This window comes from Dreissena polymorpha, chromosome 7 (genome assembly GCF_020536995.1).
Source record: "Dreissena polymorpha isolate Duluth1 chromosome 7, UMN_Dpol_1.0, whole genome shotgun sequence".
Lineage (NCBI taxonomy): Eukaryota > Metazoa > Mollusca > Bivalvia > Myida > Dreissenidae > Dreissena > Dreissena polymorpha.
Window position 1 is genome coordinate 41,123,476 of NC_068361.1, and position 26,205 is coordinate 41,149,680.

Genomic DNA, 26,205 nt, shown 5'->3' on the forward strand with positions numbered 1-26,205 from the left:
GTAACATGCATTAAGCCCCATTTTCCCAGAGTGAATCTCATTTATATGATGAATCGCCCTTACAATTGAAAATGGTATTTGGTGTTGGTCATATATTGCTTTAGTTCAGTTAAAGGTTTCAATAATATATTTTGATAACATTTGATAGCATTAACTCGATGTCAATCGTTCAGTGAAAAATTTATTTAACGTCAAAATAATGTCATTAGATTTGTCAGTGAACTAAATATAGTTGCTTAAAATGTTATCTTTAACATGTGTCAGATAATAGTATTGACAATGATCCACTTAACCGGTATATAACAAAAAAATGTATACCATATGATATAATCAAATATGCTTTCGCCCTATTGTGGCTGAGATTTCGTGCAAATGGAAATGAAAATTACGATTTGAGAAGATAATTTTGGTATTGCATATAACAACCCTCAAACAGTTAGATATATTAATGTTGGAATGTAACATTGTGTCGGGTTCTGATAACACTGGGCATAATGCTTGTGTGTAAAGTGTCATCCCAGATAAGCCTGTGCAGTCTGCACAGGCTAATCAGGGACGACACTTTCCGCTTTTATGACATTTTTTGTTTAAATGAAGACTCTTCTTAGTAAAATCCAATTTAAGCTGAAAGTTTCGTTCCTGATTAGCCTGTGCGATCTGCACAGGCTGATCTAGTACGACACTTTACGCACATGCATTAAGCCCAGTTTTCTCAGAACGCGACTCCATTGATGTTAATGGTACACCCTTGTATGTACTTGGGAGCATTATTTTATTAAGAAAGATCGATTTGAAGGAGAAACATATCTAAACGGTGATTTTCAGAATACTGAGCAAAGATATAAAAAAGTATGTATACATTATGTTACATACATATTAATGTTGAAAGAAGCGAAATAACACTGCTGAATAAGACAAAGGTTTAAAATATCGATTCATTTATGGGAAATCATCATTCGAAATCAGTAAATAATAAAGCGTTTGTAACGCTCTTCCTTGACAATTTAGAAAATGTAGTATTTAGGTTTTAAATGATAATAAACATAACCAGTGTGTCGCAGTTGAATCGCACTAGCTTTTACTTCCAGAGGGCGCTGGTTCGAATCCCCGGGAAGTGAATATTTTCTAACTAACGTTTTTCCTTGGTGTTATACATGTATAAATTATGACTATTATTAAACACGTTTTGGATTTGTGTGTTAACACATTTAATGACATTTTTCAAAAATACTAAAAGCAGCTAATAAGTCCCTTTTAACTTGCAGTCACCGAAGTCATTGCATATGTGTTGAATTTTAATTGAATTTGTATTTAACACGCTTGTAGGAGGTATGTGAAGTTGGCTGTTAGATGTTAGCTGTTCATCAGATGTTTAAAACAGAAATGCACAGCTGTGCATTGGGTGTTAATCAGATGTTTAAAACAGAAATGCACAGCTGTGCATTGGGTGTTAATCAGATGTTTAAAACAGAAATGCACAGCTGTGCATTGGGTGTTAATCAGATGTTTAAAACAGAAATGCACAGCTATGCATTGGGTGTTAATCAGATGTTTAAAACAGATATGCACAGCTGTACATTGGGTGTTAATCAGATGTTTAAAACAGAAATGCACAGCTGTGCATTGGGTGTTAATCAGATGTTTAAAACAGAAATGCACAGCTGTGCATTGGGTGTTAATCAGATGTTTAAAACAGAAATGCACAGCTATGCATTGGGTGTTAATCAGATGTTTAAAACAGAAATGCACAGCTGTACATTGGGTGTTAATCAGATGTTTAAAACAGAAATGCACAGCTGTGCATTGGGTGTTAATCAGATGTTTAAAACAGAAATGCACAGCTGTGCATTGGGTGTTAATCAGATGTTTAAAACAGAAATGCACAGCTGTGCATTGGGTGTTAATCAGATGTTTAAAACAGAAATGCACAGCTATGCATTGGGTGTTAATCAGATGTTTAAAACAGAAATGCACAGCTGTACATTGGGTGTTAATCAGATGTTTAAAACAGAAATGCACAGCAGTGCACTGGGTGTTAATCAGATGTTTAAAACAGAAATGCACAGCTATGCATTGGGTGTTCATCAGATGTTCAAAATACAATTACACAGCCCTGCATTGGGTGTTCATCAGATGTTTAATATATAAATGAATAGCTGTGCATTGGATGTTCGTCAGATGTTTAAAAAAGAAATGCATAGCTGTGTATTGGGTGTCCGTCAGATGTTTAATATATAAATGCATAGCGGTGCATTGGGTGTTTATCAGATGTTTAAAATAGAAATACATAGCTGTGCATTGGGTGTCCGTCAGATGTTAAAATAGAAACGCAAAGTTGTGCATTGGGTGTTCGTCAGATGTTTAAAATTTAAATGCACAGCTGTGCATTGGGTGTTCGTCAGATGTTTAAATTAGAAATGCATAGCTGTGAATTGGGTGTTCGTCAGATGTTTACAATTTAAATGCACAGCTGTGCATTGGGTGTTCATCAGATGTTTAAAATACAAATGCACAGCTGTGCATTGGGTGTTCGTCAGATGTTTAAAATAGAAATACACAGCTGCGAATTGGGTGTTCGGCAGATGTATAAAACAGATATGCTCAGCTGTGCATTGGGTGTCCTTTAGATGTTTAAAAAAGAAATGAATAGCTGTGCATCGGGTGTTCGGCAGATTAAAATAGAGATGCACAGCTGTGCATTGGGTGTTAATCAGATGTTAAAAATAGAAATGCACTTCTGTGCATTAGATGTTCGTCAGATGTTAAAATACAGATGCACAGCTGTGCATTGGATGTTCGTCAGATGTTAAAATACAAATGCACAGCTGTGCATTGGGTGTTCATCAGATGTTTAAAATACAAATGCACAGCTGTGTATTGGATGTTCGTCATATGTTAAAATACAAATGCACAGCTGTGCATTGGGTGTTCATCAGATGTTTAAAATCGAAATGTATAGCTGCGCATCGGGTATTCGGCAGATGTTAAAAATAGAAATGCACAGCTGTGCATTGGGTGTTAAACAGATGTTTAAAATAGAAAAATATAGCTGTGATTTGGGTGTCCGTCAGATGTTAAAAAAGAAACGCAAAGTTGTGCATTGGGTGTTCGTCAGATTTAATGCACAGCTGTGCATTGGGTGTTAATCAGATGTTTAAAATCGAAATACACAGCTGTGCATTGGATGTTAATCAGATGTTTAAAATAGAAATGCACAACTGTGCATTGGATGTTCGTCAGATGTTAAAATACAAATGCACAGCTGTGCATTGGATGTTCGTCAGATGTTTAAATACAAATGCACAGCTGTGCATTGGGTGTTCATCAGATGTTTAAAATAGCAATGTATAGCTGCGCATCGGGTGATCGGAAGAAGTTTAAAATAAATGCACAGCCGTGCATTGGGTGTTCATCAGATGTTTAAAATAGAAATACATAGCTGTGAATTGGGTGTCCGTCAGATGTTAATATAGAAACGCAAAGTTGTGCATTGAGTGTTCATTAGATGTTTAAAATAGAAATGTATAGCTGCGCATCGGGTATTCGGCAGATCTTAAAAATGGAAATGCACAGCAGTGCTTAAGATTATCGTCAGATGTTTAAAATAGAAATTCATAGCTGCGCATCGGGTGTTCGGCCGAAGCTTAAAATAGAAATGCATAGCTGTGCATTTGGTGTGAATCAGATGTTTAAAATAAAAATGCACAGCTGTGCATTGGATGTTCGGCAGATGTTAAAAACAGATATGCACAGCTGTGCATTGGGTGTCCTTTACATGTTTAAAATAGAAATGCATAGCTGCGCATCGGGTGATCGAAAGAAGTTTAAAATAAATGCACAGCTGTGCATTGGGTGTTCATCAGATGTTTAAAATACAAATACATAGCTGTGAATTGGGTGTCCGTCAGATGTTAATATAGAAACGCAAAGTTGTGCATTGGGTGTTCGTCAGATGTTTAAAATATAAATGTACAGCTGTGCATTGGGTGTTCATCAGATGTTTAAAATAGAAATGCACAGCTGCGCATTGGATGTTCGGCAGATGTTTAAAACAGATATGCACAGCTGTGCATTGGGTGTCCTTTAGATGTTTAAAATAGAAATGAATAGCTGTGCATCGGGTGTTCGGCAGATTAAAATAGAGATGCACAGCTGTGCATTGGGTGTTAATCAGATGTTAATAATATAGAAATGCACATCTGTGCATTAGATTTTCGTCAGATGTTAAAATACAGATGCACAGCTGTGCATTGGATGTTCGTCAGATGTTAAAATACAAATGCACAGCTGTGCATTGGGTGTTCATCAGATGTTTAAAATACAAATGCACAGCTGTGCATTGGATGTTCGTCAGATGTTAAAATACAAATGCACAGCTGTGCATTGGGTGTTCATCAGATGTTTAAAATAGAAATGTATAGCTGCGCATCGGGTATTCGGCAGATGTTAAAAATAGAAATGCACAGCTGTGCTTTAGATGTTCGTCAGATTTTTAAAATAGAAAAATATAGCTGTGAATTGGGTGTCCGTCAGATGTTAATATAGAAACGCAAAGTTGTGCATTGTGTTTTCGTCAGATTTAATGCACAGCTGTGCATTGGGTGTTAATCAGATGTTTAAAATAGAAATGCACAGCTGTGCATTTGGTGTAAATCAGATGTTTAAAAATAGAAATGCACAGCTATGCATTGGGTGTCCTTTAGATGTTTAAAATAGAAATGCATAGCTGCGCATCGGGTGATCGAAAGAAGTTTAAAATAAATGCACAGCTGTGCATTGGGTGTTCATCAGATGTTTAAAATACAAATACATAGCTGTGAATTGGGTGTCCGTCAGATGTTAATATAGAAACGCAAAGTTGTGCATTGGGTGTTCGTCAGATGTTTAAAATATAAATGCACAGCTGTGCATTGGGTGTTCATCAGATGTTTAAAATAGAAATGCACAGCTGCGCATTGGATGTTCGGCAGATGTTTAAAACAGATATTCACAGCTGTGCATTGGGTGTCCTTTAGATGTTTAAAATAGAAATGAATAGCTGTGCATCGGGTGTTCGGCAGATTAAAATAGAGATGCACAGCTGTGCATTGGGTGTTAAACAGATGTTAATAATATAGAAATGCACATCTGTGCATTAGATGTTCGTCAGATGTTAAAATACAGATGCACAGCTGTGCATTGGATGTTCGTCAGATGTTAAAATACAAATGCACAGCTGTGCATTGGGTGTTCATCAGATGTTTAAAATACAAATGCACAGCTGTGCATTGGATGTTCGTCAGATGTTAAAATACAAATGCACAGCTGTGCATTGGGTGTTCATCAGATGTTTAAAATAGAAATGTATAGCTGCGCATCGGGTATTCGGCAGATGTTGAAAATAGATATGCACAGCTGTGCTTTAGATGTTCGTCAGATTTTTTAAATAGAAAAATATAGCTGTGAATTGGGTGTCCGTCAGATGTTAATATAGAAACGCAAAGTTGTGCATTGGGTGTTCGTCAGATTTAATGCACAGCTGTGCATTGGGTGTTAATCAGATGTTTAAAATAGAAATGCACAGCTGTGCATTTGGTGTAAATCAGATGTTTAAAATAGAAATGCACAGCTATGCATTGGGTGTCCTTTAGATGTTTAAAATAGAAATGCATAGCTGCGCATCGGGTGATCGAAAGAAGTTTAAAATAAATGCACAGCTGTGCATTGGGTGTTCATCAGATGTTTAAAATACAAATACATAGCTGTGAATTGGGTGTCCGTCAGATGTTAATATAGAAACGCAAAGTTGTGCATTGTGTGTTCGTCAGATGTTTAAAACAGATATGCACAGCTGTGCATTGGGTGTCCTTTAGATGTTTAAACTAGAAATGCATAGCTGCGCATCGGGTGATCGAAAGAAGTTTAAAATAAATGCACAGCTGTGCATTGGGTGTTCATCAGATGTTTAAAATAGAAATACATAGCTGTGAATTGGGTGTCCGTCAGATGTTAATATAGAAACGCAAAGTTGTGCATTGGGTGTTCGTCAGATGTTTAAAATACAAATGCACAGCTGTGCATTGGGTGTTCATCAGATGTTTAAAATAGAAATACACAGCTGTGCATTGGATGTTCGGCAGATGTTTAAAACAGATATGCACAGCTGTGCATTGGGTGTCCTTTAGATGTTTAAAATAGAAATGCATAGCTGCGCATCGGGTGATCGAAAAAAGTTTAAAATAAATGCACAGCTGTGCATTGGGTGTTCATCAGATGTTTAAAATAGAAATACATAGCTGTGAATTGGGTGTCCGTCAGATGTTAATATAGAAACACAAAGTTGTGCATTGGGTGTTCGTCAGATGTTTAAAATACAAATGCACAGCTGTGCATTGGGTGTCCTTTAGATGTTTAAAATAGAAATGCACAGCTGTGCATTGGGTGTTAATCAGATGTTTTAAATAGAATTGCACAACTGTGCATTGGATGTTCGTCAGATGTTAAAATACAAATGCACAGCTGTGCATTGGATGTTCGTCAGATGTTAAAATACAAATGCACAGTTGTGCATTGGGTGTTCATCAGATGTTTAAATAGAAATGTATAGCTGCGCATCGGGTATTCGGCAGATGTTTAAATAGAAATGCACAGCTGTTCATTGGGTGTTAATCAGATGTTTAAAATACAAATGAACAGCTGTACATTGGGTGTTCGTCAGATGTTTGAAATAGAAATGCATAGCTAGATCGCGATTGGTAAAATACATTTTGTTGAAAACTCAAACAACACATTCGTGATCGAACTTCTGTATTTTAGATTGTAATTTTAAGTATGTAAGAGAATTTGCATATTGTTTCCCTTAATGATCAAGGTTAAAGGGACCCGTTAAAACGAGCCAGGTAAATCAGTATTTATTAAATTTAAACGCACATATCACTTTTTTTGCCAGAGACCCATTTGTCTGATAATATGATTGCTTTACTGAATCAAGATTTTTCAAATTGGCTTATATTTATCTTATTTGGGAACAATATCAGAAAATGAGTGTCTATTTTGAATACAAACTAATTTAAATTTCGATGTCATTAACTATTCACACGATGAAAATGGCAGGTACAACTGTTTTAATATTGAAATGAAAAACAATGCATATTCATTTCTGAATGTGTATGCGCCAAATAATAAAACACTACGAAATTCGTTTCTAAAAAATATTTCAGAAATACTAAACTCTCAGGGCATCAAAGTAATAGGTGGTGATTTAAATGAAATAAACAAAGCCATTGATAGAAAATCTACATCGAACACTTAAATAAATATTAACTCCAACCTTCATAATTGAATTAACAATAATAACTTAACATATACAACAGCAAAACTAAACATTTGGTTTTCAAATTACTTTGTACAGATATGCGTCAGTTTAAAATCCTGTTTAAACAACATGTTCTAACACGGACATGTTGCTTGAACAAGGGATGTTTGTAAAACATGCATGCCCCCCATATGGGCTGTCCGTTGTAGTGGCAGCCATTGTGTGAATACGATTTTGGTCAATGTGACCTTGACCTTTGACCTAGTGACCTGAAAATCAATAGGGGTCATCTGCGGGTCACGATCAATGTACCTATGAAGTGTCATGATCCTAGACAAAAGCGTTCTTGAGTTATCATCCGAAAATCATTTTACTATTTCGGGTCACCGTGACCTTGACCTTTGACCTTGTGACCTCAAAATCAATAGGGGTCATCTGCAAGTCATGATCAATCTACCTATGAAGTTTCGTGATCCTAGGGGTATGCGTTCTTGAGTTATCATCCGAAAACCATTTTACTATTTCGGGTCACCGTGACCTTGACCTTTGACCTAGTGACCTCAAAATAAATAGGAGTTATCTGCGAGTCATGATCAATCTACCCATGAAGTTTCATGATCCTAGGCTATGCGTTCTTGAGTTATCATCCAGAAACCATTTTACTATTTCAGGTCACCGTGACCTTGACCTTTGACCTAGTGACCTCAAAATCAATAGGGATCATCTGCAAGTCATGATCAATCAACCCATGAAGTTTTATGATCCTAGGCGTATGCGTTCTTGAGTTATCGTCTGACAACTATATTGAAGAAGCTACTAAATAGCCAAGACCGGAAGTTTTTTCGTGATTTATTTGATATACTTGCTAATTGGCCTAAACAGGCTTAACGGGCTGATACAAATGCTAAATAGAGCGAATGTTTTTGCCCATTTAATATTCTTATTTAATATGCTAAACAGGTTCAAAGGGCTGCTTTATAGGTTAATATGGGCTAAATAGGTTGTATATTTCAATCGACGTACTAAACGTGCTAAACAGGTTATTCCATAGGCTAAAAAAGCTTAATAGGATGTTATAATCTTGCTTAATGGGCTAAACAGGCTTAAGAGGCTGTTAAATAAGCTAAATATGATGTATGTTTCAACTTATGTACTAAAATGGCTTAATAGGCTAAATAAGCTAAATAGGATGTATGTTTCAACCTATGTACTAAATAGGCTAAATAGGCAAACTTCACACACGTGGAAATCGCACGCAATCTTATGTCTTAATGCTTTTTCACGGGTGAAATTCAGAAAAATAATTGTTGCAAACCTTTGTCGACTTAATTTGTGGCCAGTTGTATCCCTTGTTAGTATAAATACTATAATTACATCAAAAAAAAAATCAATACTCGAGCCTGTCATTTTGACTATCTTAAAAACATAGACCACATTTATTCAACTTCACTTTTGACTTTGTTTCGGTAGAATAGTAAGGATTAGCGATTTACTTACATAGTAGGTTCGTTAAAATTATTGGTGAGGGGGGGGGGGATGCGGAGAAACACGTTAATGCCAATACATGAGAATGAATGAAGATGAAATGGAAAGAAATTAAACGAAGCATAACATTTCTGGTGAATATTTTGATTGTGCTTATACATGGAACATCACCAAAAGGGAGTATTATAGTATAACTGACACGTGACATGTACTGTAAAACGCTCATGCAGTAAAGTTAAATCGATTGGCAATTGGCTTCGAATATTTGCTTACATGGTACTCGGCGAAAAAGGGCTTAATGCATGTGCGTTAAGTAAACGATTAAGTGTCTGGATTTTTGCTAACAAGAGACTTCCTTAAAACGAAAATACCATTACATAATAAGGTGTCGTCCCTGATTGGCCACTGCAGATTGCACAGGCTAATCTGGGACGACACTTTACTCACATGCATTAAGCTCCGTTTTCCCAGAGCGCAACTGATACCTACCGGTGGTTCCTAGCTCCAATTTCTTTGAGAACAATACTCCATGCGCCACAACTGATGTGCGGGTTAAACACTTTTTAAATGATGGTGCCTTCGGAATGACCCGACATCCATAGTAGGGTTGTGTACTTTAGTATTATATTAGATCACGGAGTGTATATTGATCTAGAGTCCGTGATCATATTGACTAAATGTTTCCTGGTAATTTCTTTACATAAAGTAAATGTCCTCAAATAAAAACAAACATGATGACACATCACTGCATTTTATCAGTTCGTCCCATTAAAGAATATTCCTACCATAAACTCTTAGTAAATAAAGTCGGAGCCTGACCAGACCTTTTGACTTCGTAAAATGACCTATATCAATAGCTTATGAAACGCCGGGGGCATTTTTTCCTGCCAGTAGGTCCGATGGATAAATCCGAGTTTTTCATTGGCTGATTTGAGAGAATTCCTCCCCAGAAGATTGGTCATATTGCTGCGTCCTATTCGAGATGAGTTGCTGAGTACTGCTTATGTAATGTAACACTGGTAAGTGTAGCAAATTCATAAGAAACATAGACACGGATTTCGGCCCAGGTGCAATTACGCATTAAATTCTATCTCGAAGAATTCCAGGGTCAGTACTCGGTCAGATCTCAGTCAGTAAATCGTAAGGGGAAGAGAGAATAAACTTTCTATGAACGCATTATGGTGATAAGACAGTATTGCTTTCAATTTATAAAAGAACATAATTATATAATATATTTTATCATATATTATATTATATCATTTATTATATCATATATTATGTATTATATTATATTATATATTATATATTATATATTATTTATTATATATTTTAATATATTATAAAATCATATCATATTTAATATTATATCATATATAATACAATATATAACATAATATATAATTTAATATATAATATAATATATAATGTAATATATCATATAATATATAATATGTAATATAATATATAATATAATCTATATAATCCCTCTAGAATATATCTCCTCTCTCCTATCTAATATCCTCTAATAATCTCTCTCTCTCTCTATCTCTCCTCTAATCTCTCTCCTCTCTCCTCTCCTCTATCCTATCCTATATCCTCTCCTATCTCTCTATCTTTCTCCTCTCTCCTATCCTGTCTAATCTCCTATAATCCATAATATAATATCTAATATCCCCTATGTCCTCTTTCCTGTTATCTTTCCTATAATCTCCTCTATTCTCCTCTCTCCCCTCCTATCCTCTCTCCTCCCTAATCCCCTATCCTAAATCCTATATCCTATATCTTTTTTTTCTAATCTAATATATAATATAATATATAATATAATATAATCTAATAATATATGGGTCTGTGGCAAAAAAAAGAAATATGTGCTTTTTAATTTAATAAATACTGATTTACTCTGGCTCGTTTTAACGGGTCGCTTTAACCTTGATCATTAAGGGAAACAATATGCAAATTCACTTACATACTTAAAATTACAAAATAATCTAAAATACAAAAGTTCGATCACGAATGTGTTGTTTGAGTTTTCAACAAAATGTATTTTACTAATCGCGATCTAGGTATGCATTTCTATTGCAAACATATGACGAACACCCAATGCACAGCTATGCATTTGTATTTTAAACATCTGTTGAACACCCAAGGCACAGCTGTTCATTTGTATTTTAAACATCTGATGAACATCCAAAGCACAGTTGTGCATTTCTATTTGAAACATCTGATTATCACCCAATGCACGCCCATGCGTTTCTATTTAAACATCTGACGAACACCCAATAAACAGCTGTGCATTTGTATTTTAAACATCTGACGAACATCCAATGCCCAGCTTTGCGTTTCTATTTAAACATCTGACGAACACCCAATGCACAGCTATGCATTTATATTAAACATAAAATGAACACCCAATGAACAGCTGTGCATTTAAATGGTAAACATCTGATGAACACCCAATGCACAGCCGTGCATTTGTATTTAAACATCTGACGAACATCCAATGCACAGCTGTGCATTTGTATTTTAAACATCTGATTAACACCCAATGAACAGCTGTGCATTTCTATTTAAACATCTGCCGAATACCCGATGCGCAGCTATACATTTCTATTTTAACATCTGATGAACACTCAATGCACAATTTTGCGTTTCTATATTAACATCTGACGGACACCCAATTCACAGCTATGTATTTCTATTTTAAACATCTGATGAACACCCAATGCACAGCTGTGCATTTATTTTAAACTTCTTCCGATCACCCGATGCGCAGCTATACATTTCTATTTTAAACATCTGATGAACACCCAATGCACAGCTGTGCATTTGTATTTAAACATCTGACGAACATCCAATGCACAGCTGTGCATTTGTATTTTAACATCTGACGAACATCCAATGCACTGCTGTGCATTTCTATTTTAAACATCTGATTAAAATCCAATGCACAGCTGTGTATTTCGATTTTAAACATCTGATTAACACCCAATGCACAGCTGTGCATTAAATCTGACGAACACCCAATGCACAACTTTGCGTTTCTTTTTTAACATCTGACGGACACCCAAATCACAGCTATATTGTTCTATTTTAAACATCTGTTTAACACCCAATGCACAGCTGTGCATTTCTATTTTTAACATCTGCCGAATACCCGATGCGCAGCTATACATTTCGATTTTAAACATCTGATGAACACCCAATGCACAGCTGTGCATTTGTATTTTAACATCTGACGAACATCCAATACACAGCTGTGCATTTGTATTTTAAACATCTGATGAACACCCAATGCACAGCGGTGCATTTGTATTTTAACATCTGACGAACATCCAATGCACAGCTGTGCATCTGTATTTTAACATCTGACGAACATCTTATGCACAATAGTGCATTTCTATTTTTAACATCTGATTAACACCCAATGCACAGCTGTGCATCTCTATTTTAATCTGCCGAACACCCGATGCACAGCTTTTAATTTCCATTTTAAACATCTAAAGGACACCCAATGCACAGCTATGCATATCTGTTTTAAACATCTGCCGAACATCCAATGCGCAGCTGTGCATTTCTATTTTAAACATCTCATGAACAACCAATTCACAGCTATGAATTTCTATTTTAAACATCTGACGAACGTCTAAAGCACAGCTGTGCATTTCTATTTTTAACATCTGCCGAACACCCGATGCGCAGCTATACATTTCGATTTTAAACATCTGATGAACACCCAATGCACAGCTGTGCACTTGTATTTTAACATCTGACGAACATCCAATGCATAGCTGTGCATTTGTATTTTAAACATCTGATGAACACCCAATGCACAGCTGTGCATTTGTATTTTAACATCTGACGAACATCCGATGCACAGCTGTGCTTCTGTATTTTAACATCTGACGAACATCTAATGCACAGATGTGCATTTCTATTTTTAACATCTGATTAACACCCAATGCACAGCTGTGCATCTCTATTTTAATCTGCCGATCACCCGATGCACAGCTATTCATTTCTATTTTAAACATCTAAAGGACACCCAATGCACAGCTGTGCATATCTGTTTTAAACATCTGCCGAACATCCAATGCGCAGCTGTGCATTTGTATTTTAAACATCTGATGAACACCCAATGCACAGCTGTGCATTTGTATTTTAAACATCTGACGAACACCCAATGCACAACTTTGCGTTTCTATATTAACATCTGACGGACACCCAATTCAAAGCTATGTATTTCTATTTTAAACATATGATGAACACCCAATGCACAGCTATCATTTATTTTAAACTTGTGCCGATCACCCGATGCGCAACTATGAATTTCTATTTTAAACATCTGACGAACATCTAAAGCACAGCTGTGCATTTCTATTTTGAACATCTGCCGAATACCCGATGCGCAGCTATACATTTCTATTTTAAACATCTGATGAACACCCAATGCACAGCTGTGCATTTGTATTTTAACATCTGACGAACATCCAATACACAGCTGTGCATTTGTATTTTAAACATCTGATGAACACCCAATGCACAGCTGTGCATTTGTATTTTAACATCTGACGAACATCCAATGCACAGCTGTGCATCTGTATTTTAACATCTGACGAACATCTAATGCACAGAAGTGCATTTCTATTTTTAACATCTGATTAACACCCAATGCACAGCTGTGCATCTCTATTTTAATCTGCCGATCACCCGATGCACAGCTATTCATTTCTATTTTAAACATCTAAAGGACACCCAATGCAAAGCTGTGCATATCTGTTTTAAACATCTGCCGAACATCCAATGCGCAGCTGTCCATTTCTATTTTAAACCTCTGATGAACACCCAATGCACAGCTGTGCATTTAAATTGTAAACATCTGACGAACACCTAATGCACAGCTATGCATTTCTAATTTAAACATCTGACGAACACCCGATGCACAGCTGTGCATTTCTTTTTTAAATATCTGATGAACACCCAATGCACAGCTGTGCATTTGTATTTTAAACATCCGACGAACATCCAATGCACATCTGTACATTTCTATTTTAAACATCTGGTTAACACCCAATACACAGCTGTGCATTTCTGTTTTAAACATCTGATTAACACCCAATGCACAGCTGTGCATCTGTATTTTAACATCTGATGAACATCTAATGCCCTATAGTGCATTTCTACTTTTAACATCTGATTAACACCCAATGCACAGCTGTGCATCTCTTTTGTAATCTGCCGAACACCCGATGCGCAGCTATTCATTTCTATTTTAAACATCTAAAGGACACCCAATGCACAGCTGTGCATATCTGTTTTAAACATCTGCCGAACATCCAATGCGCAGCTGTGCAATTCTATTTTAAACATCTGATGAACACCCAATGCACAGCTGTGCATTTGAATTTTAACATCTGACGAACATCCAATGCACAGTTGTGCATTTCTATTTTAAACATCGGATTAACACCCATTGCACAGCTGTGCATTTCTATTTTAATCTGCCGAACACCCGATGCGCAGCTATGCATTTCTATTTTAAACATCTAAAGGACACCCAATGCACAGCTGTGCATATCTGTTTTAAACATCTGCCGAACATCCAATACACAGCTGAGCATTTCTATTGTAAACATCTCATGAACACCCAATGCACAGCTGTGCATTTGTATTTTAAACATCTGACGAACACCCAATGCACAACTTTGCGTTTCTATATTAACATCTGACGGACACCCAATTCACAGCTATGCATTTATATATTAAACATCTGATGAACACCAAATGAACAGCTGTGCATTTAAATTGTAAACATCTAACGAACACCTAATGCACAGCTGTGCATTTCTATTTTAAAAATCTGACGAACATCCAATCCACAGCTTTGCATTTGTTTTTTAAACATCTGACGAATATCCAATGCACAGATGTGCATTTGTATTTTAAACATCTGATTAACACCCAATGCACAGCTGTGCATTTCTATTTTAAACTTCTGCCGAACACCCGATGCGAAGCTATGCATTTCTATTTTAACATTTGACGAACACGAAATACACAGCTACGCATTTAAATATTAAACATCTGATGAACACCAAATGAACAGCTTTGCATTTAAATTGTAAACATCTAACGAACACCTAATGCACAGCTGTGTATTTCTATTTAAACATCTGACGAACATCCAATGCACAGCTTTGCATTTGTTTTTAAACATCTGCCAAACATCCAATGCACAGCTGTGCATTTTTATTTTAAACATCTGATGAACACCCAATGCACAGATGTGCATTTGTATTTTAAACATCTGACGAACACCCAATGCACAACTTCGCATTTCTATAATAACATCTGACGGACTCCCAATTCACAGCTATTTATTTCTATTTAAACGTCTGACGAACACCCAATGCACAGCTGTGCATTTATATATATAACATCTGATGAACACCGAATGCACAGCTGTGCATTAAAATTGTAAACATCTGACGAACACCTAATGCACAGCTATGCATTTCTAATTTAAACATCTCATTAACACCCAATACACATCTGTGCATTTCTGTTTTAAAACATCTGATTAACACCCTATGCATAGCTGTGCATTTCTATTTTAAACATCTGACAAACACCTAATGCACAGCTATGCATTCATATATCAAACATATGACAAACACACAATGCACAGCTATGCATTAATATATTAAACATCTGATGAACACCCAATGCACAGCTGTGCATTTAAATTGTAAACATCTGACGAACACCCAATTCACAGGTATGCATTTCTAATTCAAACATCTGACGAACACCCAATACACAGCTGTGCATTTCTTTTTTAAATATCTGATGAACACCCAATGCACAGCTGTGCATTTGTATTTTATACATCCGACGGACATCCAATGCACAGATGTACATTTCTATTTTAAACATCTGATTAACACCCAATGCACAGCTGTGCATTTCTACTTTAAACTTCTGCCGTACACCCGATGTGCAGCTATGCATTTATATATTAAACATCTGATGAACACCCAATGCATAGCTGTGCATTTAAATTGTAAACATCTGAAGAACAGACAATGCACAGCTATGCATTTCTAATTTAAACATCTGACGAACACCTTATGCACAGCTGTGCATTTCTTTTTAAACATCTGATGAACACCCGATGCGCAGCTATGCATTTCTATTTTAAACATCTAAAGGACACCCCATGCACAGCTGTGCATATCTGTTTTAAACATCTGACGAAACACCAATGCACAGCTGTGCATTTAAATTTTAAACATCTGACGAACACCCAATGCACAACTTTGCGTTTCTATTTTAACATCTGACGGACACCCAATGCACAGCTATGTATTTCTATTTTAAACATCTGATAAACACCCAATGCACCGCTATGCATTTATATATTAAACATCTGACGGACACCCAATACACAGCTATGCATTTCTTTTTTAAACATCTGACGAACATCCAATGCACAGCTATTCATTTATATATTAAACATCTGATGAACACCCAATGCAGAGCTGTGTAATTGTATTTTGAACATCTGACGAACATTCAATGCACAGCTGTGCATTTGTAGTTTAAACATCTGACGAACACCCAATACACAGCTGTGCATTTCTATTTTAACATCTGATTAACACCCTATGCACCGCTGTGCATTTCTGTTTTAAACATCTGATGAACACCCAATGCACAGCTGTGCATTTGTATTTTAAACATATGACGAATATCCAATGCACAGCTTTGCGTTTCTATTTTAACATCTGGCGAACAACCAATGCACAGCTATTCATTTATATATTAAACATCTGATGAACACCCAATGCACAGCTGTGTATTTATATTGTAAACATCTGACGAACACCTAATGCACAGCTATGCATTTCTAATTTAAACATCTGACGAACACCCAATGCACAACTGTGAATTTCTTTTTAAATATCTGATGAACACCCAATGCACAGCTGTGCATTTGTATTTTAAACATCCGACGAACATCCTATGCACAGCTGTACATTTCTACTTAAACATCTGATTAACACCCAATGTACAGCTGTGCATTCCTGTTTTAAACATCTGATTAACACCCAATGCACAGCTGTGCATTTCTGTTTTAAACATCTGATTAACACCCAATGCACAGCTGTGCATTTTTATTTTAAACATCTGATGAACACCCAATGCACAGCTGTGCATTTGTATTTTAAACATCTGACGAACACCCAATGCACATCTTCGCATTTCTATATTAACATCTGACGGACTCCCAATTCACAGCTATTTATTTCTATTTTAAACATCTGACGAACACCCAATGCACAGCTGTGCATTTATATATAAACATCTGATGAACACCCAATGCACAGCTGTGCATTAAAATTGTAAACATCTGACGAACACCTAATGCACAGCTATGCATTTCTAATTTAAACATCTGATTAACACCCAATACACATCTGTGCATTTCTGTTTTAAACATCTGATTAACACCCTATGCATAGCTGTGCATTTCTATTTTAAACATCTGACAAACACCTAATGCACAGCTATGCATTTATATATCAAACATATGACAAACACACAATGCACAGCTATGCATTAATATATTAAACATCTGATGAACACCCAATGCACAGCTGTGCATTTCAATTGTAAACATCTGACGAACACCCAATTCACAGGTATGCATTTCTAATTTAAACATCTGACGAACACCCAATACACAGCTGTGCATTTCTTTTTTAAATATCTGATGAACACCCAATGCACAGCTGTGCATTGTATTTTATACATCCGACGGACATCCAATGCACAGATGTACATTTCTATTTTAAACATCTGATTAACACCCAATGCACAGCTGTGCATTTCTACTTTAAACTTCTGCCGTACACCCGATGTGCAGCTATGCATTTATATATTAAACATCTGATGAACACCCAATGCATAGCTGTGCATTTAAATTGTAAACATCTGAAGAACAGACAATGCACAGCTATGCATTTCTAATTTAAATATCTGACGAACACCTTATGCACAGCTGTGCATTTCTTTTTAAACATCTGATGAACACCCGATGCGCAGCTATGCATTTCTATTTTAAACATCTAAAGGACACCCCATGCACAGCTGTGCATATCTGTTTTAAACATCTGACGAACACCCAATGCACAGCTGTGCATTTAAATTTTAAACATCTGACGAACACCCAATGCACAACTTTGCGTTTCTATTTTAACATCTGACGGACACCCAATGCACAGCTATGTATTTCTATTTTAAACATCTGATAAACACCCAATGCACCGCTATGCATTTATATATTAAACATCTGACGGACACCCAATACACAGCTATGCATTTCTTTTTTAAACATCTGACGAACATCCAATGCACAGCTATTCATTTATATATTAAACATCTGATGAACACCCAATGCAGAGCTGTGTAATTGTATTTTGAACATCTGACGAACATTCAATGCACAGCTGTGCATTTGTAGTTTAAACATCTGACGAACACCCAATACACAGCTGTGCATTTCTATTTTAACATCTGATTAACACCCTATGCACCGCTGTGCATTTCTGTTTTAAACATCTGATGAACACCCAATGCACAGCTGTGCATTTGTATTTTAAACATATGACGAATATCCAATGCACAGCTTTGCGTTTCTATTTTAACATCTGGCGAACAACCAATGCACAGCTATTCATTTATATATGAAACATCTGATGAACACCCAATGCACAGCTGTGTATTTATATTGTAAACATCTGACGAACACCTAATGCACAGCTATGCATTTCTAATTTAAACATCTGACGAACACCCAATGCACAACTGTGAATTTCTTTTTTAAATATCTGATGAACACCCAATGCACAGCTGTGCATTTGTATTTTAAACATCCGACGAACATCCTATGCACAGCTGTACATTTCTACTTAAACATCTGATTAACACCCAATGTACAGCTGTGCATTCCTGTTTTAAACATCTGATTAACACCCAATGCACAGCTGTGCATTTCTGTTTTAAACATCTGATTAACACCCAATGCACAGCTGTGCATTTTTATTTTAAACATCTGATGAACACCCAATGCACAGCTGTGCATTTGTATTTTAAACATCTGACGAACACCCAATGCACATCTTCGCATTTCTATATTAACATCTGACGGACTCCCAATTCACAGCTATTTATTTCTATTTTAAACATCTGACGAACACCCAATGCACAGCTGTGCATTTATATATAAAACATCTGATGAACACCCAATGCACAGCTGTGCATTAAAATTGTAAACATCTGACGAACACCTAATGCACAGCTATGCATTTCTAATTTAAACATCTGATTAACACCCAATACACATCTGTGCATTTCTGTTTTAAACATCTGATTAACACCCTATGCATAGCTGTGCATTTCTATTTTAAACATCTGACAAACACCTAATGCACAGCTATGCATTTATATATCAAACATATGACAAACACACAATGCACAGCTATGCATTAATATATTAAACATCTGATGAACACCCAATGCACAGCTGTGCATTTCAATTGTAAACATCTGACGAACACCCAATTCACAGGTATGCATTTCTAATTTAAACATCTGACGAACACCCAATACACAGCTGTGCATTTCTTTTTTAAATATCTGATGAACACCCAATGCACAGCTGTGCAATTGTATTTTATACATCCGACGGACATCCAATGCACAGATGTACATTTCTATTTTAAACATCTGATTAACACCCAATGCACAGCTGTGCATTTCTACTTTAAACTTCTGCCGTACACCCGATGTGCAGCTATGCATTTATATATTAAACATCTGATGAACACCCAATGCATAGCTGTGCATTTAAATTGTAAACATCTGAAGAACAGACAATGCACAGCTATGCATTTCTAATTTAAATATCTGACGAACACCTTATGCACAGCTGTGCATTTCTTTTTAAACATCTGATGAACACCCGATGCGCAGCTATGCATTTCTATTTTAAACATCTAAAGGACACCCCATGCACAGCTGTGCATATCTGTTTTAAACATCTGACGAACACCCAATGCACAGCTGTGCATTTAAATTTTAAACATCTGACGAACACCCAATGCACAACTTTGCGTTTCTATTTTAACATCTGACGGACACCCAATGCACAGCTATGTATTTCTATTTTAAACATCTGATAAACACCCAATGCACCGCTATGCATTTATATATTAAACATCTGACGGACACCCAATACACAGCTATGCATTTCTTTTTTAAACATCTGACGAACATCCAATGCACAGCTATTCATTTATATATTAAACATCTGATGAACACCCAATGCAGAGCTGTGTAATTGTATTTTGAACATCTGACGAACATTCAATGCACAGCTGTGCATTTGTAGTTTAAACATCTGACGAACACCCAATACACAGCTGTGCATTTCTATTTTAACATCTGATTAACACCCTATGCACCGCTGTGCATTTCTGTTTTAAACATCTGATGAACACCCAATGCACAGCTGTGCATTTGTATTTTAAACATATGACGAATATCCAATGCACAGCTTTGCGTTTCTATTTTAACATCTGGCGAACAACCAATGCACAGCTATTCATTTATATATGAAACATCTGATGAACACCCAATGCACAGCTGTGTATTTATATTGTAAACATCTGACGAACACCTAATGCACAGCTATGCATTTCTAATTTAAACATCTGACGAACACCCAATGCACAACTGTGAATTTCTTTTTTAAATATCTGATGAACACCCAATGCACAGCTGTGCATTTGTATTTTAAACATCCGACGAACATCCTATGCACAGCTGTACATTTCTACTTTAAACATCTGATTAACACCCAATGTACAGCTGTGCATTCCTGTTTTAAACATCTGATTAACACCCAATGCACAGCTGTGCATTTCTGTTTTAAACATCTGATTAACACTCAATGCACAGCTGTGCATTTTTATTTTAAACATCTGATGAACACCCAATGCACAGCTGTGCATTTGTATTTTAAACATCTGACGAACAACCAATGCACATCTTCGCATTTCTATATTAACATCTGACGGACTCCCAATTCACAGCTATTTATTTCTATTTTAAACATCTGACGAACACCCAATGCACAGCTGTGCATTTATATATAAAACATCTGATGAACACCCAATGCACAGCTGTGCATTAAAATTGTAAACATCTGACGAACACCTAATGCACAGCTATGCATTTCTAATTTAAACATCTGATTTACACCCAATACACATCTGTGCATTTCTGTTTTAAACATCTGATTAACACCCTATGCATAGCTGTGCATTTCTATTTTAAACATCTGACAAACACCTAATGCACAGCTATGCATTTATATATCAAACATATGACAAACACACAATGCACAGCTATGCATTAATATATTAAACATCTGATGAACACCCAATGCACAGCTGTGCATTTAAATTGTAAACATCTGACGAACACCCTATTCACAGGTATGCATTTCTAATTTAAACATCTGACGAACACCCAATACACAGCTGTGCATTTCTTTTTTAAATATCTGATGAACACCCAATGCACAGCTGTGCATTTGTATTTTATACATCCGACGGACATTCAATGCACAGATGTACATTTCTATTTTAAACATCTGATTAACACCCAATGCACAGCTGTGCATTTCTACTTTAAACTTCTGCCGTACACCCGATGTGCAGCTATGCATTTATATATTAAACATCTGATGAACACCCAATGCATAGCTGTGCATTTAAATTGTAAACATCTGAAGAACAGACAATGCACAGCTGTGCATTTAAATTTTAAACATCTGACGAACACCCAATGCACAACTTTGCGTTTCTATTTTAACATCTGACGGACACCCAATGCACAGCTATGTATTTCTATTTTAAACATCTGATAAACACCCAATGCACCGCTATGCATTTATATATTAAACATCTGACGGACACCCAATACACAGCTATGCATTTCTTTTTTAAACATCTGACGAACATCCAATGCACAGCTATTCATTTATATATTAAACATCTGATGAACACCCAATGCAGAGCTGTGTAATTGTATTTTGAACATCTGACGAACATTCAATGCACAGCTGTGCATTTGTAGTTTAAACATCTGACGAACACCCAATACACAGCTGTGCAATTCTATTTTAACATCTGATTAACACCCTATGCACCGCTGTGCATTTCTGTTTTAAACATCTGATGAACACCCAATGCACAGCTGTGCATTTGTATTTTAAACATATGACGAATATCCAATGCACAGCTTTGCGTTTCTATTTTAACATCTGGCGAACAACCAATGCACAGCTATTCATTTATATATTAAACATCTGATGAACACCCAATGCACAGCTGTGTATTTATATTGTAAACATCTGACGAACACCTAATGCACAGCTATGCATTTCTAATTTAAACATCTGACGAACACCCAATGCACAACTGTGAATTTCTTTTTTAAATATCTGATGAACACCCAATGCACAGCTGTGCATTTGTATTTTAAACATCCGACGAACATCCTATGCACAGCTGTACATTTCTACTTTAAACATCTGATTAACACCCAATGTACAGCTGTGCATTCCTGTTTTAAACATCTGATTAACACCCAATGCACAGCTGTGCATTTCTGTTTTAAACATCTGATTAACACCCAATGCACAGCTGTGCATTTCTGTTTTAAACATCTGATTAACACCCAATGCACAGCTGTGCATTTCTGTTTTAAACATCTGATTAACACCCAATGCACAGCTGTGCATTTCTGTTTTAAACATCTGATTAACACCCAATGCACAGCTGTGCATTTCTGTTTTAAACATCTGATTAACACCCAATGCACAGCTGTGCATTTCTGTTTTAAACATCTGATTAACACCCAATGCACAGCTGTGCATTTCTGTTTTAAACATCTGATTAACACCCAATGCACAGCTGTGCATTTCTGTTTTAAACATCTGATTAACACCCAATGCACAGCTGTGCACTTCTATTTTAAACATCTGATTAACACCCAATGCACAGCTGTGCATTTCTGTTTTAAACATCTGATTAACACCCAATGCACAGCTGTGCACTTCTATTTTAAACATCTGATTAACACCCAATGCACAGCTGTGCACTTCTATTTTAAACATCTGATTAACACCCAATGCACAGCTGTGCATTTCTGTTTTAAACATCTGATGAACAGCTAACATCTAACAGCCAACTTCACATACCTGCTTGTAGGTACTTTAATTACCGTAAATTTATGAAGAAAAAAACGATTTGAAGGAGAAACATATGCTGAAGCAATTGTACACTACTAAGAATATAATAAACAAAATGAAAAATAAGTTTTACTATAAACACTGGTAGTTATTGACGTCATCATACACATGCGGTCACATAGAGCAATTTCGGTTATAATGTTATAAGCATTAAGCATGGCGTTGTTTTCCTTTACAGTAAATTACATTTTTCCATGAATACGAAAATATACTAACAAGTATCTTTTTACACTGGTAGGTACTGAAGTCATCGCACAAGTGCGGTCGAATAGAGCATGTTCGGGTGGGGAACCAGATCGGGGCGGATGTGTCACGTGTGGATGAGATCAGCCACGTGTGCCCCTTGCAGTTTGTGGAGATGGAACCAGGTAATAATGTTAGTTGAGTTAAAACCTAAAATTTTAGCCTAAGGCTTATTGAAAAGCTCTGGAGTCCTTTTCGGGCAGAACCAGTACTTGGTGTCTTTTCGGGAAATCTCAAGAACGCCCCCCGACAGTAGGGATGGAACCCTTGACTCTGATCGCCTGGCGGACACCATTTCCACTTCACCTAGGCGACCATTCTTTAATAATGTTATGAGCTGACGTTGTTTCCTTCACCGTATTGTGACTAATTTAAAATCTAAGAGAAATTAAGTTAACAACTGAATTGTTTGCCTCACACCAAATAGACAACTTTGACCAACACTTTCCTTAAAGAAATGGCCTTCTTAGAAAATTACTTGAATTTTCTCGCCATGGATGTTGGTGTTATGCAATTACCTGTTTATGTTTAGATTGAAAGAAGCAATTCCAAAATTTGTGAAAAAATATATGAAAATTCATCAGGTAAAAAAAACAGTTGTCGTGGGTCGGCCATGCTTTTCTTGACAACAATTGATAGCATGTGAATACTTAGAAACAAGACCACGTGACAAACTGCTTAAGCTTATTCGCTCATTTCGGAAATTTTTAACGAGGGTTGACATGTTTTATAGCGGTTGATCTATCTGATGAGTTCTCATAATTTTAATCACAATTTGAAGCTGACAACTTCAACGCAGTCATAACAAGGCTGAATGTTCAGACTGTTGGATTATTTTGGGCAACAATGGGTTGTTTTAAGGCTAATACCAAAATTTAAATAAGGGCTCGGTTGTATTGGCTCAAACACAATTGGTGTCAGCATTATGTTTTTTGCAACACTGATTGTGTGAATGTCTTACTGTTATTTAAACAACATTTGTGTAGAGACCAGTTTTATAAAACAACGCAGAAATGTGCATGTGGTTGTACTAAAAAAACATTTTTTTAACGATTTTGGTCCTGTAATTAAAAACAAATCATTATCATCAATAGCCTGTAGTTTCTGCCTGGGACAGTACTTTACCAGATTAACCTTAATGATTTAACACTCTCCTGAAAGATAAACAACAGGGAGGGGACGGACACATATTTCCTGGTTAATCTGTTATAAGACGCTATGTTTGAAGATCTTTTCTGCTGGGCATGTCATAATTAATTGGTAGTCAAAAGGCTTGAATGTCTTTATTATGCGCGAGGTTCTGTATGTGTATACATATTGCTATTTATATGTACACTATTTAATTTGAATTGCAATATTTCTTTCATTTTTAACTTTATCTTGTATTTGTCACATACTGCAGTTTCATGTGATGAATTTCAGATCTCATAGGAAAACATGACTTTATAGTGGTATGGATTGCAATAAAAACTCCTACAAGATTAACTTGTTAAGAGCTAGTGTATTGTAGGTAATTTTATATTTAATATGTAAAGACTTAGTTTACTATATTTACCTTCGTATTAAATATGTTTGCAGGTGATGTCCTCTTTTTCGACTGCAACCTTCTCCACTGTAGCAGCGCCAATATGAGCGAGGCCCGCCGCTGGGCCTTTCTCTGTGCCTACAACAGGGTGGATAACAACCCTACCAAGGAGCACCATCACCCGAGATATACACCCCTTGAGAAGGTATACAGTTAATAATTTCATGTTAGCTCATTGCAGATGTTTGTCATTGTATCAAAGGAGCACCTTCACCCGAGATATACATACCCTCGAGAAGGTATACAGTAAATAATTTCATGTTAGCTCATTGCAGATGTTTGTCATTGTATCAAAGGAGCACCATCACCCGAGATATACACCCCTCGAGAAGGTATCCAGTTAATAATTTCATGTTAGCTCATTGCAGATGTTTCTCATTGTATCAAAGGAGCACCATCACCCGAGGTATACACCGCTCGAGAAGGTTTACAGTTCATAATTTCATGTTAGCAAATTGCAGCTGTTTGTCATTATATCATAGGAGCACCATCGTCTGACATATGCACCGCTTGAGAAGTTTCATTTTTGCTTTGGTTTCCTAGTCAGCTATATGTCATAATTCTCGCCATGCAAACTCTCGATTAGGTATTTTTACGGTCAATATGTATGTTCCTTTTGACTACAAGTAGTCCAGTCTGACTGCAATCTTATGTCATTATATTTCCCGCGATGAATATCCCACAAAAAGTTATTTATGTTTGCAGTTAATAAGTTTGAATAAAGGTAACCTTATTTGGCTATATTTATTTGTGTTACGTGTCGTTCATACCTTTAAAAGGTATAAGATAGACGGTTTAGGAAATAAAGTGGTTTGCTTTTTGTTTGGTACCCAACTCAACTATATATGCAATATCACACGCAATAAATACTCTGCAAAAAGGCATATCTTTAATGAGTTTCCGTTGGGTTACCTCTATTCTGCTGTATGACTCAATCCCACGATTAAGGAATAGGTACAAATTCACCTTAATGTTATTATCTTTCGTATTAAACCTAAACAAGTTAAGCTGTTAATTTATTTGAATTGGTATACCATATTTAAAACGCATATGTCGTATCACACATGGTATGCATACCTGAAAAATTTAATACAATAAATAAGTTTATAGCGAAATAGCATCATATGCTACGAGCACAAGCATTATAAAGCCAGTTTGTGAGTATATACATAGTTTAGTGTATACTGAAAGTACCGCAAGTTGCTGTCGTTTACCTCT

General features: G+C 36.2%; 1 protein-coding gene across 2 annotated transcripts in view; it reads left to right on the forward strand.

The window, feature by feature from the left end:
- Nucleotides 1-26,205, forward strand: part of LOC127837659 (L-proline trans-4-hydroxylase-like) — a 38,303-nt gene that overhangs the window by 10,121 nt on the left and 1,977 nt on the right. For both annotated transcript variants that reach the window (XM_052364911.1, XM_052364912.1), the window contains exons 7-8: nucleotides 23,398-23,527; nucleotides 24,981-25,132. In XM_052364911.1, the coding sequence (XP_052220871.1) occupies nucleotides 23,398-23,527; nucleotides 24,981-25,132 (282 nt within the window). The remainder of the gene's footprint in view (nucleotides 1-23,397; nucleotides 23,528-24,980; nucleotides 25,133-26,205) is intronic.